General features: G+C 47.4%; 4 protein-coding genes across 4 annotated transcripts; 1 reads left to right on the top strand and 3 right to left on the bottom strand.

The window, feature by feature from the left end:
• Positions 1-1065: 1065 nt before the first annotated feature.
• Positions 1066-2861, top strand: GGS22DRAFT_189101 (PhyH-domain-containing protein; the record flags this gene model as incomplete). Its single annotated transcript, XM_047964803.1, has 5 exons — positions 1066-1635; positions 1729-1914; positions 2046-2168; positions 2244-2520; positions 2665-2861. The coding sequence occupies 5 exons, from the start codon at positions 1066-1068 to the stop codon at positions 2859-2861; spliced, it is 1353 nt and encodes a 450-aa protein (XP_047818722.1).
• A 339-nt stretch (positions 2862-3200) lies between these two features.
• On the bottom strand, positions 3201-4390 carry GGS22DRAFT_189100 (uncharacterized protein; the record flags this gene model as incomplete). The annotated part of the gene is made up of 3 exons (XM_047964802.1): positions 3201-4032; positions 4089-4146; positions 4294-4390. The coding sequence occupies 3 exons, from the start codon at positions 4388-4390 to the stop codon at positions 3201-3203; spliced, it is 987 nt and encodes a 328-aa protein (XP_047818721.1).
• Positions 4391-4790: 400 nt separating this feature from the next.
• GGS22DRAFT_147908 (AAA-domain-containing protein) lies at positions 4791-8109 on the bottom strand. Its single transcript, XM_047958968.1, has one exon. It carries the CDS (start codon positions 8060-8062, stop codon positions 4997-4999), a length of 3066 nt encoding a protein of 1021 aa, XP_047818720.1. The 5' UTR covers positions 8063-8109; the 3' UTR covers positions 4791-4996.
• Positions 8110-8949: 840 nt separating this feature from the next.
• On the bottom strand, positions 8950-15843 carry GGS22DRAFT_200550 (Mus7/MMS22 family-domain-containing protein). Its single transcript, XM_047966452.1, has 6 exons — positions 11207-15843; positions 10980-11152; positions 10753-10923; positions 10569-10703; positions 10333-10513; positions 8950-10280 (listed from the first exon to the last, which is right to left on the bottom strand). The coding sequence occupies exons 1-6, from the start codon at positions 15759-15761 to the stop codon at positions 9082-9084; spliced, it is 6414 nt and encodes a 2137-aa protein (XP_047818719.1). The 5' UTR covers positions 15762-15843; the 3' UTR covers positions 8950-9081.
• Positions 15844-15966: the final 123 nt, after the last annotated feature.

Genomic DNA, 15966 nt, shown 5'->3' with positions numbered 1-15966 from the left:
ATTCCCAGATGACTAATCAAGATTGAGATTACAAATATGAAGTTACACAGATGTGATTTGAAGAAGCCCCCTTGCTTACTAAGTAAATATCTAAATTACATAACTTCTTATTAAGCATGTCGTCGTAAATCGTCTCAGTTACCGCCTCCCGTTTCATTATAATTATGTATCATATACCTTTGATAATTACTAGGCAACTAGCTATTACCTAAGCTATCTTCACATATGTTTCATAAGCGGAAAGAACATCGTGCTAGCATGGGATGAATAACGGCGCAGCAAACTATGAAGTCTTCAAGAATAGCAATAGTATGAGATATGGTAGCCAATCAAAGTTGATACCCATGGTCCAGGGTTACATCGGCCTTGCAAGGAACTCCCAAAACGGAAATCTAAGTCAGCTACGGGTTAGCATATCGTTCTACCATAGATATATTCGGTAGGAACTTCCTTCCTACTGTTCGAGAGATTACCCCCGTATCGAAGGCCTTTCGACTTTGGATTACATACTTCTTTTCTAGACTAGCATGTCGTAGGAATGAATGGGGCATGCGAGGGAGGCACATACTAGCACAATTCGGGAATGACTAGCAGGTAGGGGTCTTGATGACTTCGACTTCTGAAATAAGTAATGTCACACGAGAAACACGTAACAGCAAGTCCCAAAACACCATAGCAACTTAGTAAATCCGGGTCTCAAATCCGTTAAAGTGGGAAACAACCTATAAGTTGATAGAAATAAACGAAGGCCAAGCACTGGGTTGTCACGGACCATACTACTAAAGTCTCACCTTCATCTGATAAGACCTTGAAGCTCTTTGCCCAGATGCCTACTACCCCTCAGCTATACGATACTAGCACGAACATATATGTAAAGTCAGCCGCTCCCACCCAGCCAGCTGGTATTCCCCATTCCCCGGTTTCCCTTCAACTCTGTAACCCCATTTTTCTTTTTCTTTTCTTTACATATATAAACCTAATCGACTACCCAATAAAGTCCATTAATAGCCGTTGGAATATCCCAAGAGAAAAGTAAAAGACTTGGCCCCCACGACCTAGGTAACAATGGCGGGTGTTCTCCCGGGCAAGCCACTGGTACCAGAGCTTGACTTCAGTTCGCAACCTTACGGTAAACTATCCAAGAGTTTCGATAACGATGTGGTCGAAGCCCGAAGAGTCATCGAAGAGAAACTGCCGATTCTCGCCCAACTCAACGCCGTCGTCTCGGTAGCCTTCGGCACCAATTCACCACTCTTCGTCGACGCTCGAGCCCCTGACTCACCCGCCAAGCTTCTAGACTCGCCCCCCGAGGATGGGGCCGAGCCGGACAGTCAGGTGACCATCCAACCGGCTTCTATCGTCCAGTTCTCCCAAGGCCACTTAGAGCCAAGATTCGGGCTGTTCAAGGATGCGTATCTTTACGACACGGCGATGCGCAAGGAGACTATACCCCTTGCCATCAAGTTTGCCGACCTCCTGACACCACAAGGCCCTCCGGCCGAGGCGAAGATGCCATGTTCTGAGGCTCTTGAACGGCTGCCAGTCCCGACGGAGGATATAGCCCAGGTGAAACGGGATATCAAGGAGTTCGGGTATGGATTCGTTAAGAATGCACTTACACCGGTCCAAGTAGCTGTGAGTCTGATAACTTTTCTTTAGACTTCTTAGGATTCTCGTGGGAAACCGAGCATGATACCTAAGTTATCTCTGTTAACAAGTAGGATATAGGTTCTTAGAAAAGCCGTTGAGGAACAAGCCGCAGGGGAACGCAAAGCCGGGATCGCAAAGATGGATAGTGGGCCAGATGCCGGCAGCGGTCCAAATCAACGACTCTGGGTACTTACTAATAAAGGCGATGAGTTCCTCGATCTGCTCAACCACCCCTTAATTGACGAAATAGTACCGTGGTTAATTGTGAGTAGTTAGAACTTTTGATTCTTGTTAGATTTTGGGTTACCCCTGAATAACTTTTCTTAGCACCACTTACTGTCAAACCCGTCTCTATATCCCATCATAACCAAAGCATTAAGGTTAACCTCATAAAGGGCGATCACGCTCTTCTTCATGCTTACGCCGCGAATATCGCTCGGCCGGGGAATATCCCCATGCAAATGCATACAGATCAAGTCGCCATCCAGCCCCCGATCAGGGATGTAGTCTTTGGTGTGGTTAGTTAACTACCCGCATTCCATGAGTAGGATATGAAAGCAATTACGCTAAATACCTAATATCTCGTATAATAGAACATCATGTTCTGTCTTACAGACATGCATTCTAGCAACGGAGCCACAAGAGTCATCCCCGGCTCTCACCTAGGCCACGTCGCTCCGGCCGACATCTTCAGCACCGAAGGCACAATTGCCGCCGAGGCGCCCGCTGGTACCGCCTTCGTATTCGAAAGCCGGATCTGGCACGGCACAGGAGCCAATACCCTAACTCCGGGCTCGCCCGATTCGGAACGGCCCGCCATCCTCATGTTTTTCATGCGGTCGTTCATTCGCTCCCAAGAAAACTATCCCTGTACGTAATATCAAGAGCGGAGCCCCTATTAACCCTATCTCGAAAGCTAGAACTTCCTAAATGATTTAATTGCGGAGTTATAAGTATCAAGATATATCGAGTACCCCCACACAATTCATGGAATAGTAGTCTGACCAGTCATAGTATCATTACGCCCAGATGTCGCATCGAAGCTATCGAAGAGGCAAAGGAAATTCCTAGGATTCTGCGCCACGGGTGCTGTTGGCGGTCAGGACGGCGACATCCGCGAAGGAATGTATTTTGACCGAAGGAAAGACTGTCCTGGGGCTATCCGTGAGCCTCATGAACGACACATGTCTGGATATACCAATGGTGTTTGAGTAACATTTCTATATGATAATTTAGTGTAAGGAGGGGATGAGATTAAGCCTATCTCGCGTTACTAGTTATAAGAGCGACAATATGACACTAATGAGTGAAATAAGGAAACGACTTCTAGAAAATGAACCTATTCGATATCCAGTACCTCCAAGTCCAGTAAAAAAATTAGCATCGCCTTCCCAAACATAACAGAAGATCCAAGCACCTCAATTGACCAGAGAACTGAATAGAACAAATAGTAATGACATTGAGAACCACCAGGCATAACCGTCCAACACCCATCCCCGCGCCGAGCAGGATAGACGTAAATCCGCTGACCTATGATAAATTATATTTATCTAGGATTGGTGTAGAGGTTGGTGTAGAACTTGGTTGTGGATCATGTAATCAACTATCCGCTCTAGACTCTCTCCGCAGTGGTCACACTTATACCCCAGATCAAACTTTTCTACAGGCTCAGGGGTAATCTTATGCTCTCTAACCATATGATTCTTGAAGCCATTCCACAACAAATATCCATTGGCCCCAGTTCGTTTGCATTCGGTCTCAAGGCATGGAAAAGGGGTGAGTTCGTGGACCTCTCTCATATGTTTAATATATTCGGACTGTCTGGGGAAAGGAGCTTGATTGTATTTCTCGTCCCAGGAGAGACGTGTAAAGCCTTCACCTCGATGGAACTCACACGAAGTGAATAGGCAGTGATAAGGACCACCATAACCTTGTCTTTTAGTGGGGGCTATCTTTTCAATTTTACTGAAGTTGAATTTGTGATAACCAGTCAGATGTTGAATGAGATGATCCCGGCGACGGAAGCCATGCTTGCCCTGGAGATGTTTGCAGGTGGGGCAGGGGTACAGGCGTATGTCTTCGCGGAAGGAACGTTGATGACGGACTAGAGTATCAAGCCGTGAAAAGCTTTTACCACATGAACAGGCAACGGTTTTGTGTCTAGATAGCTTCGCATGTAGTTGGAACTGATAAGTGTTTCGGAATGAAGCGAGGCATTCATTGCATGAAAATGGAGTATACCCTTGAATTTGTTGATGGTCCGCGGTATCTGGACTGTGCTGCTGGTTCTCGGAGGTTGTCTGTATATCCGTGTCTAGAGCTGCGGCTTGATTATCGCGTTGAAAAAGCGCAGTCTCGGCTCGATTTTCGACATTTTGTGGCCTAACACTGTCAACTATGAATGTACAAGACAGGAGAATTATTTGGGTATGACTTACACGGGACCAGTAACGCAGGGAGAATGTTGCGGCTGAAGATCTGTGAATTCAGATACACCTATGACAGACCTCCTAATCACGGAAAAACACCCTTTTTGTTAGCAATCGGTAAAAAAAAAAAAGCCTCACGGTTCCATAAAGGTAGCATTGGCGTCAGGCAGCAGCGGCAAGTAAGCGTTGGGGGCGAAGTTCTGCTCCCTGTCACCAATCGGATTCGAGTTGCCCAACTCGCTGAAGTCAATGGCGTATTCGTCGGACTCTGGGAAGGCGTCAAAGTCGAAGAACTCAGAGTACTCAGACATCTTGGCAAGATGGCTTTGGTTGAAGCGGCAAGAGATTGAAAGGGTAACGAAGGCTTGATGAAAGCAATGATGCGGGTGGCTGAGTGTAAGAGTAGTATGCAGAAGTAAAGGGGGGGAACGACATATTTCTTTTCGAGGGGAAGATCTATCGCTGCTTTAAGAGAGCTATGTCAAAGGTACTTACCGGTACCTAGGTAGGTTTTCAATAGGGTGGGAAGGCGTAAATGTCTACTCTGATAGGTCGCCTGTCCTGTCGTCGCCCAGTTTGAGACATACGCAAATTAGGGTGGACGTTATTGAGACCAGGGTCGAGAAATGAGGCTGCATGATGGGTAACACAATACGGAGCCAAAGATCCCTCATAGCCAATAAAAGCTCCACGAACAACGCACCGACCTGACCGAGGGAAAGTGAATGAACTAAGGCACGGAAAAGAGAGGCTCTTGGCCAAGATCGACCTCGGAGTGAAGACGGAGAAAAGGGGGCAAAGACACAGCAATTCGATAGACACTACCATACCATGCTATGACAAGGCTCTACACTCTACCACGAGCCGAGCCGCGTATACTCATCCGTACCCGTAAACCCAAGGAGTGCATAGGTATCTCACCGCCCACTCCTAATCCTCCCCTCTCCAACCCCCGTACCCTCAGGCACGATCTGGAACCCCATACCCTTCCGGCTACGGCGTCTAGAGGCCCCTCCGTCGCCGTACTTATCGTCGAACTTCCGGATCGCCGTCAGCGTCGCCATATCCTCGTTAACACTTGCCGCGATCTCCCGGAGCGCCTTATCAAAGTGACGTGCCTGGAGGACTCGCCTCTTCATACCGTCATCGGTACCAGTTCTCTGTCCAGTCTTCAGCTGCTCCTCCAACTCCAGCTGCTCTTTGACCGCCGCCATCGCCGCCGCCACGCACACGTTCTTCAGGTCCGAACCGGAGTATAGCGGTGTTCTCTTCGCGATATCCTCGATAGACACCGTCTCGGGATCAAGTTCCTCTCCTTTGAGATGGATCTTTAGGATCGCCGCGCGGTCGGCCTCGGTCGGGAGGTCGATTAGCAGCTTCCGGGGAAGGCGCCTTAGCACCGCCTCATCTAGGTCGAACGGCCTGTTCGTAGCCACCATAATAAACGCCTTCATCTTGTCCATGCCATCCCACTCCCTCAAGAACTGGTTGATCGTCTCTCGTCTCGACACGTTCCCGAGCACTTCGCCGTGGCCGCGACTCCCTAGCAATGCGTCCGCCTCGTCGATGAAGATTACTAGAGGTTCCTTTTTCTTGGCTAGTTGGAACAGCGCTCTCACGCTCTTCTCGCTCTCGCCCACGAACTTGTTGTTGATGGTAGCCCCGCTAATCTCGATCATGTTGGCCCCGCTCTCTTTAGCCACCGCCTTCGCTAGTAGCGTTTTACCTGTGCCCGGCGGGCCGTAGAGGAGACATCCCGGGATCCTTTCCGTCGCGAGCACACCGTAAGAAAAAGCTTCAGGGCGTAGGAGGGAGAGCGTGGTCAACATTTTGATTGATTCGATCGTCTCTTTCGATGCGTGGATATCATCAAACGTTGTGCGGATGTCTTGCGTCTTTATAAGACTCGACTCGAGTCTCGCTTCGTGGTCATTTTCTGCACTTCCGAATAGGTTGGGCGGCGAGTGAAGGCCTCCTGGCGTTAATCTGTTCCACAGGTTCTTTGCTTCGTTCTCTTTCGAGGTTCTATCTTCCTCAAGCATGTTGATGGCGGAAACGACTTTTTCTACAGATTTGATGCTGAACACATCTAACGGGTTCGTGCTTTCAAGACGACCGATCATCATGGTAGCAATGCGGTATACCTCATTGAGCGGCAATATGCTACTTGTCCACGATTTTGGCAGTCTGATCCTATGCAGCCCAGATAGTCCTATTTCTCCGGTAGTCGCTATTGCAGCATCGGCAGTATCGGAGGGATATTCAACCATTGTGGACAATACCTTCGTAATATTGACCTCATTTTCCTTAATGTAATCCTTTTTTTCTAGAGCATCGCGCTTGATGTCGGAAGCAGCCCATTTTACAGCCGAGTCCGCGCGCGATGACGCATATGTATCTGACGGAGAAACCATACTGAGATTCACTACTCGCTCTGTTGATTCAAGTTCTCGTAGTGAGGCCAAATAAGAACTTGGCGCACGCTTGGTCGAACAGGAGCCGACTAGAGCAATTTGTCTACCATCTGTCCAGAGTCCGTCGATAATTTTTCGAAGTCTGTCTATGATGCTAGGGCGACAGCGTAGGTCCACATTGAGTGCATTAAAATCATCTATGTGAACAATAAGCGGCCTTTGTTCAGTAGACTCCGAATCGGCGCACTGGATTAATCCTTCTAGAGCCGTGTTGATCTTCAAATCATTCCAGAGACTTTCACTCTTTCCTCTATTCGATACATATAGGAATCCGTCCATTAGGGATTTTTTGTTGTCTTTCGTACCCGTATCTTCGGTCACTGCAACGGAAATGGCAGATATGTGTTTTTGCACTAGAGCGTCTAGTAAATCCTCCTTTTTAGGTTGCCTTCCACTGTTTATTGCGGCCTTGTATCCCAGTTGCGAGATTTCTCCAGGTGCTCGAACAGCATCTTGCCCAAGATAATCTCCGACGATATGCGCAATATCAACAGCTCTCAAGTGAAGGACGTCAGATTCTAGCCGATGGGCAATGCTGCGCACGACATCGTGAGGTACGGAATAACCCGAATAATCAGAGAAGTTAATAAGAGTAATGGGCCGGCGTAGCTCGGAAAGCTTCGTGTTTTTCGGGGCTTTGACTAGTAAGTCGGCACGGACGTAGGCCGTAACTTCGCTAACCAAGTCGGGTGAAAACCAGGAGACGGGATGTTCCTGCAGACCCGAGTGGTCCACTACATGCTGTATTATATCCCGAGCTTGACTCGGATGAGGTGTCTGGCGCTTATTACCAAGTAGCCGTGTATAATTGAGAGCGGTAAATAGATGCCCAGAGCTCGAAATTGAATTATGTTCGAATAATTCATCTACGGCCTTAAGTCCGTGTATCGCATGAGCTGACTTAATCACGGCCCAGAAAGCGGCAGCTACCAGAATATCGCCCTTTTTATGTATGAACTCTTCATCAAAGCCTATGCTAGATTGAAGAGCCCTGAGGGTTTCACTCAGGGTCTCCTCAGTCCAAGCCGCAGCTTCGAGTATGTAAGTGATATGCTCTTCAAACTTGAAGTATGCTTTTGGATGAAGTAATGCATTTTCCAGAAATGTACGGGCGTCCCTTTCGTCTATAACACTGAGCTTGGCGCTCACATTGATATCCTCAAGACGGCAGACAGCTTTAGAGACAAATGACTGGGGTATGATCACAAGGGGGAGCTCTTCAGGCTTGTGATTCCTAGTCATGCGTAACCTCAAGCCATTCCCGCCCTTTTTACGGCCGTGACTCCCATCAGTTGTCGCGAAGAGGTTCTCGTCGTCCGCCTTACCATCCTCTGGAGTCTGTATTTCATTCTCTGGTTTACTTCCGTCGCCTTTGGGTGTACTACTGCTATCGTCAGCAGCTCTTAGGCGGGTTGACGCGTGGAAAAGTCTACCGGGACGCGTCGCCAAGGGTACTGTCTGTAAGCCGAGTGCTGCCGAACGAAAGGCACGCACTGACAAATTATGCATTCAGAGGATTGGCGCTCGCAATGAGCGGGCGAATGCATAGCTTGCAAATTTGCAAGAACAGAGAAAGAAATTTCTATGTTGGCCGACGTTGACCGACATTGGCACCGGTCCGGAGTTTGGTTTGCCCCGTTACCGTAATGGTCATAGCGTTTTTATACCGACCCAGCCCGACGGTGCGGTACTGAATAATTACGTAATGGGGAGATATGAATCATGTGCTAGGCTAGGTACGTACCTACACACTCCTTCCAACTTTCGAGCTTCATTTTCATTCCAATTTTTAAGGTGGCCAATAAGGCCGAATCCGCCAACCCGCCAATTCAATTAATGTATTGAAATGTATACAGTATAAAACAGTCTAATAACGTATAGTCTGATAGATATTCCACACAGTGCCACTAAATCTTACAGGGGATTATAGCGCTAGAGGGCGCTGAAAGCCCCTACAACTTATAGGCTTTATAGCGCATAAGCTCCTTATGGATAACTTTAAGTGCCCAGTTTTTGGGTATGTAAGAAGCCCTAAAACTAGCGCTAGGGCATTCTAAGGTTATTATTAATATTTCAATCATTTCGAAAAGAATTAATTAAATTGATTAATCTGATTCAATCGATTAATTCGATTCAGTTGAATGCGTATTAATAGGTAGGTAAATAAGGATATACACGTAATAGTTCAAAACGAGGAGTATTACTAAGCCTTATTAGGAGCTGGAGGTACCTATGTAAAAAGGCTATACGCTATAACCCCTATAAATTACAGGGGCTTCCAGCGCCCTATGGCGCTATGACCTACTGGAAGATTCAGGGCACCGTATGTAATATGTATCAGACTGTACCTTATTAGACTGTTTTATACTGTATACATTTCAATACATTAATTAAATTGGCGGGTTGGCGGATTTGTTCTTATGGCCCGCCGTCGGTATATTGATATCAATAAATAGGAATTTAAAGTGATTTATTTATCCACTCAAGTATTGCAACCCAAACGCCAGGCTTAATGCATTTATATATGTCTAAAACAGATACTCTTCAAGCGGCAACGCAATTCGCCTTGAAGCCTTTGTCGTCGCCACATCATTGGTATAATTCCATTCCTGAAGCTGCCCGTGAAGGGTTTGAATTAGCTTCTTTGCATCCCGTTTCGGATTTGGAGTCCCCTTCCCAGGCTCCCGTACTCTAGATGGACCCCTTATATTGATGACCGAATCGTCTGACACCCAGTTATCGCAGATATCTCGGACCATGTGATTGGCAAATCTGTTGACGTGCTCGTTGGGCTGTAAAAGTGAATTCGGCGCGAGTTCACACATACCTCGAAAGAAGCCGTTGGTATGTACAATATTTGCCTGTTCTGATCCATTGAGAAGAGCGGACAAGTATTCACCGGCTGCTCGAGTAAAGGCAGTAAACGCACTGGTTGCCTCGGTGATCTCAGCTGCTACCTGAGAATCCGGGTTATTTATCAGGTACGCCGTGAAAGATGGCGAAACTAAGTTGAGGAAGCGCATGACCTGAATAAGGGCCAAGACATATTCTGCATGCAGTTCAAAAGCGTCGAGGCTCTGAAGGTGGTGAATGCTAGCAAGGCTAGATGCCAAAATGGCCAGAAGCCCATTCATGTCCTCCCCCACAATTGCCCTGTGCATACAAGGTGCCGTGAGAAGTTTTTCAAAGGCATTAACGTAGGCGATTAATATAATCCATCCTTCGGGTGCAGAGAGCGCAGTTTTTATGATTGCTGGAAACATCGTGCTTAACATGAAGTAAAACACGCCAGGATTCCCCATTCCTTGTTGGAGGATGACGCTTTCATCCTCAAGATTGCCATTCGCGAGGGCAAGTTTGAAATTGTGAAATAGCAGATAGAAGAGTCCAGGTGTTGCTTTAGTATCACCCTCTTCTAGCTTGAGACCCCATGATAGTATACCCGCTATTTGTAGACGAGGGTCTTGACTAGAGGGTGAATATTCCCGGCTGATTTGATAGAAGTAGGAGTCCACAGGGCACAGGTCTTGCGATCTAATCACGGTGACGATAGACCGGACGAACTCGATATAATCCACGTGCTCGGGTGAATCAAATGTAATAGACTTCAGGTCAGCTTTCATTTGGTCCATGGTACTTTTCAATGCCTTGGAGAACTGAGACTGGAGCTGCTGTTTCTGGTTTACTTCTGTAAATCGTAACGTCTTACGCATCATTGCGACGACACCTAAAAGACATCAGTATCCAGAAATGGCATATATATGCGGAAGGCAACTTACGGCTGAACAATTCACGATTTGAATTATAATCAGGGTTATTACCGATCTCGACGACTGCATTTTTCAGATACGGGTCACCGTGGCGTTTGATTGTTAGAGCAAGCCTGTTTTCATAGGCTAGAAAACTCATAGGCTTTACCAATTCCACCAAGAATAAATCAAGAATGGTCACGCCCAAATCCTAGAACGTGATTAGCAATGTTCGATCCAAAATGTAAAGGAATCTGGAGTCTAACCTTAAAATCATCTATACCCTGCTGAATCAGCGTGGTAAGAAAAAGGGCATGATATCTCCTTGAAGGTGAATTGATGACTTTGGACATAGTGTGAAATATGCTATGCCGCCCAGTAGCGAAGAATTGAGAGACGCGCTGTCACATAAGTTAGTTTCCGATATGATCCCAAGCCGAGGGTACCTACCAAAAGGCGAGCATGAACCAAGCGCGCTGCCAGCCGTCCTGCGAGCAACACGGCTTGTTCCATGCATATAGAACGGTCGCTTGTAGGACCAAGTCCACTATCTCGGAAATCCATCCCGATGATTGTGCGAGTCATCGAGAAGAAAGGCACGGCCATTTTATGTTCGAGTAGCTAAACAATGTTAACGAGTGCGATCCTAGGTTTATATAAAAATGAGGTATATTTACCATAATGGCATCCTCCCCATGCCATGAGTGATCGGCTGTTTCTGGCCCATTAATTAAGAACTCTTCGATGCGAGTGGTGTAGTGGTCGATAATATCTAGGGCAACTCGTAGGCTACTCCAGTCGAAGTCTTCGGATGAAAATGGGAAACGTGTGAAGACCTGATCTAGTTGATCTAAGGTAATTGTGTTAGTGGGACTCCTTAAGGTGATCGAAAGGCTAAACATACAATGATTCAAGGCAAATGAAGCGGCACTAAGCGTTGGAGCGTGCTTAATGACACCGAGGAAGCCTTTCATTGAGAAATGAATCACATCCATTGCACTCTTCCTATTCAGTTTAACAACCGCGTTCATCATATCCCGGCTAATATTTTTTGAGGCGTCTTTGGACATTCGTGAGAGTTGCTGTTGAATATCTGATTCGGCCGACAAGTACTGTTCTATCACTTGCTGAAATATAGATTTTTGCCAATCAGCAAAAGGCTTGTATGCGTCAGTACTTTCATCTGACGACATCACAAACCGGGATAATTGGCTCCAGGCTCGCAGGCTAATCAAACAGGCTTCTTTATGGGAACTTGCGGGCACGACCAGTTTTTCGATAGTCTGGACGGATGGCCGCAAACTCGCCGGTGCAGCCCAAAAGAGTGTGCAGAGGAGATCATGATGATTTCTAAGGGCGGCCAGGTCGCTCTCATGGATATCTTTTTCTTTCTCATACTGCCGATTATGGTTCGGTAATACTCTTGCCACCATATTTCTGACGTCCTTGGTGAAGCCCCGACTCTCCAAGTTCCTAATAGATAGTGCCAGAAGTTTCAGAAAAATATGGAAACATCTGTCCTCTGGTACAATAGCAAGAGGCGGGTGTCCTGTTAGACACTCCAGGAAGTCTGGCGACTTATATACCTCCTCGTTCCGCAAATGAGAGAGTCCTCGGGCAGCAAAGAAGTCAAAGATAGTCCCTATTATACCATTGGACTTTCGCCATCCCCACTGTTCTACGAGGTAATGGCAGCGACTAACGATGCCTCGACAGTAATCGTTAAAGCTCGGAGATTGTCTTGAGTTACCTTCGTAGAGCTGAAAAATACGTCGGAGTAGCGCCTGTGGGAGGGACCAACCCTCCAAGGGCGTAGTATGCCTAGAACCCGGCACAACAACACCAGTATTATCGAATTCACCCAACGGGAGCAGAGTAAATAGGTCGAACCAGATCCGCTCGAAGGCGTGCGCATCGCTGATAGAGGTCAGGCTTCTACTGAGCATGACAAAAGACACAACATCCCAAAACCCAGATCTAGGAATATGGGTTTCTTCGAGCACTCGGATGAGAATAACCCAGCAAACCGCCGAGTAGTTGTCATTGTGAATACCTCTCTCCCGGAAGGGCATGCGTTGTAGATCGCGGTACAAGTTTCGAACATCTACCAACTCTGTCTCGAGCAGTTGGCGGACTGTCCTCTTTGCGATTTTTGATAAAAGCTCTTCAAGCTGAAATATTTCCGATAGCTGGTTAAGGCTATGGCAAATACGCAAGACTTGGAATATGATGATCAAGCTGCGACTTAGAATTTCTATGTGAGATCGAATCCGATCTGAAGACTGGGGTTTCAGGTTGTCCAGGCGCTGCGTGAAGGTATGTAATATTTCCAGGACTCGGCTAGAGAAGTGCTTTTCACTCTCACCATCCGAAAAAGTCACGTAATCTTGAAGGTAATCTAGGACGAAATCCGCGGCTAGTACCAGACTCCTATCTCTGTTAAGGTCAAGAGAGTCAGAATGAAGATAATCCACCATCCAGTCAAAAATTATTCCCAATTCCGATGAAGTTTGTGCATCCCACTGACCCCATCGTAGAGCTTTTTCATCCAGGGTAAATGTAGCATAACCCCGGGAGCGATGTAGGCTATCGGGGGATCTCTCATATGATGCCTTGAGTAATCGGCCGCTTCCAAGAAGTGTGCTTTCATGAAAGAAAACTCCAAAGTCTAGTGGGAATATCTCAAAATGCTGAGTATAATGTGTACCGAATGGACCAAGCCCTAGTAGTTTGCCTGTAGAGTCCGTCGTATGCGTCTCTTCGACGATGGGACTTAAGAGACTCACTTCATGTGGTAGGGGGTCATTAGCGTGTGCATATTGAGGAGCGGTAATATCCACGTGTTGAGGTAGGAAATGCTTTCGAGGCTTTAGTCGCTTCCGTATTAATGAAGGACCAGTTCTTTTAGGATCATGATTTGATGCAAGGTCCTCGGCACATTGATTGGGATTTTCGATAAGCACGCTCCCGCCCACAAGTCGATCGAGTCCGCCGCTCGCTAGAGTTGGTAAGTTTCTGCGCGATTTCCGATACAACGCATCAAGGACTCTCTTTCGCTGATCAAAGGCATGTCGCCCAGCCCTTTCGCCAGCTGTTTCAAGCTGCGCGGGCCTGGAAGTTGCGTTGCTGTACGTCTTTGCTCGAGCGATTTGAGAACGTTTAGGTACAGAGACCGTAGAATGGAGGTACGTTGATGGATATGGTGTTATAGCTTCAACGGTCACGAAATTGTCGATGCTTGCCTGCTTGACCATTCGTTGGGGTTGTGAAAAATGGCTTGAGGGCACAACTTGACGGTGTCGTGGCTTCGAACTTGTTTTCGGAGCTTGAACGACAGAATTATTGGAAAGGGGCCGAAGGGACTTTGGTGGATTTTCTTGGAGCTTTTCTAAGGCGCCAGAAGACGTCCTTGGTTGAATACGACCCTTTTTCCAATCTCTAAGAGCACTGATGGCATCAACGTTGTCTTGGCGCGTCCCTAATGCAATCTGTTTCTTTGAGGGGCTCGATCTGCCCTTATCCTGTCTTCGGTTTGCTGTTCGGGCAGCTATGCGAATAAAAGAAGGCGCGCCTGGTTCAACGACATCCAAAATGCCAAGTCGAGGGGGCGGCGTAGACCTAGCTGGCGCCCTACCAAGATCTCTCATTCGATGAATTTTAGAGCTACTACTAGTGAGATGCCTTTGAACACTCTTCCCAGCTGATGAGCCCTTCGTCCTACCCAGTAACCCAGTAATCCTCTGCTGTCGCTTCGCTTGCCCTGGTTGGCCTTTAAATGTAGATTGTTGGTTTTTCTTTCGTTTCCGAGGCCTCTCCGATCCATTCAGGTGTGTATTGGTTCTTTTCCTTCCAGGCATCATAAAATCAATAGGATCATCTTCAATAACGGAGGCAGCATCGTCTTCAAAGATAGAAAAATCCGTCTGGTTGTTGATACGAGGTTCGTCAATCTCGTCGGCTCGTAAAGTCACGTCTTCGTCGTCAGATTCATCAAGAAATAGAGCCGCTCTATTGCTAGGCTTAGGTGAAATCTGCCGGCGTTGGGCTACACCTTTTCTCTGAGTCCTTTCTGGAGAACGACCTGGGCTCCGCTGCGGGATAGCTTGCGTACTTTTCTGGCGGGTTCCTTGCTGGTCAAGTCGAAGCCAAGATGCCGGCAATACACCACGCATTCTTCTTCTCATAGTAGCTTGTACCGTCTCTGACTCGCTTTCAGAGTCGCTGCTTGAGCCCGAATTGTGTTCACTACTTGTATCCGCCATGGCTGTAAGGTCAATCATGCTGGTGTTTTGGTTAGCGGGAGCAGGACTCTGATTCTGTGATGATACTGTGCTACTTCGTTTTGGTGTAAGCGTCGTTACAGGTACTGAGCGTCTAATGGCGGTAATAGGCGTAGCCGTGAGGAAATTCGGGCTAGTCTGAGGAGGTGAGGGAGGAATATCGAAGATATGGCTAGAATATGGTGAAGGCGAAGCCTCTCTCGTGAGTCTCGCAGGCTGATGCAACTTTGGGAGCTTTCTTTTCTTGGAAACTCTGGGCGAAGCCTGCCTCTTCACACTCCCAATCGGCCTCTTCCCCAAATTCCACTTAGCTACATCAGCAGGGTCGGGAAATTCATCGTCGCCTTGAGAGCTTCCTAACAAAGGCACAGGTGCTTCCTCTCGACGTTCTGGAGGTGGTGGACTACTTGCTGGGCCGGCCTCCCCCTCGGTATCCTCAAATAATGCTGCAGGCTGGATTTCTTGGCTCTCTCCAGAGTCTTCCTGCACAAATCCTCGCGCTGTCGATTGACTGTCATCTTCATAGTCTTGTTCTTGAGAGTCTTCTTCCTCCTGCCTCTTTCTCGCTGCCTCTTCAATTTGCACACGTAAGGGCCGTACACCATGAGACTTCAGAGTTTTGCTATATTGGGCGCTCTCTAGCAAGTAAGGATGTTCTTGAATAGGCTTCCTTGGTCTCAATGATCTCCCGAGTCGAGTCCCTTCCTGTGCGAAGTCAACTTCATCCTCGAAAGTATCCTCCACCTCAAATACGGCGGTTGTATACTGTTTAGCAGGCGGTGCTTCGGGTGCTTGAGGAGTATCTAGCTCCGCTTTCTCAGTCTCTGCAGGTTTTATGGAATTGTCGAAGTCATCAAGTGGCTCAGGGAGTGGCGATGAAAGAGGAGACGAATCGAGTTGTTGTATAGATTCCGGTTCGAGGGGCGCTTGAAGTGGTAGAGAATTCGGATATTCAACTGCATCGCATTCTTTTCCAGAATTTTGAGAGGAAAGAGGTATATCCCAAACAGTCCTCTTCTTTGTTTCTATGCCCCCAACCTCAAGTGCATTTTCGATGCCAGGATTGTCGCCAGGGCTGCTTGGTTGTTGTGGGAGTTCACATTCAGATTCTGAACTACTATCGAATCCGCTTTCGTCGTCCGAATCTGGCACCTCTCCAAGCTCCTTCCATGTCGCCATTGCGTCCGGGCAGCATTTCTCTACTCTGTTGAAGGGTGGGAGTTAGTCATGTTGCGCATGTAAATATGTAGATTAGGTAGTGGTGGAATAGATGGACTGGGTGGATTGGGTGGACTGGGTAATTAGACTGTGTGACAAAAGATTAGACGCGTCAAATGCATTTAAACGCGTAAAGTTTAAGCTGCAGGTACTGTAGTTAGGTACC

The sequence above is a fragment of the Annulohypoxylon maeteangense genome (assembly GCF_022496945.1).
Source record: "Annulohypoxylon maeteangense strain CBS 123835 unplaced genomic scaffold GGS22scaffold_9, whole genome shotgun sequence".
Lineage (NCBI taxonomy): Eukaryota > Fungi > Ascomycota > Sordariomycetes > Xylariales > Hypoxylaceae > Annulohypoxylon > Annulohypoxylon maeteangense.
The sequence above is the reverse complement of the archived record's forward strand: the minus strand, read 5'-3'. Positions and strand labels throughout refer to the sequence as shown.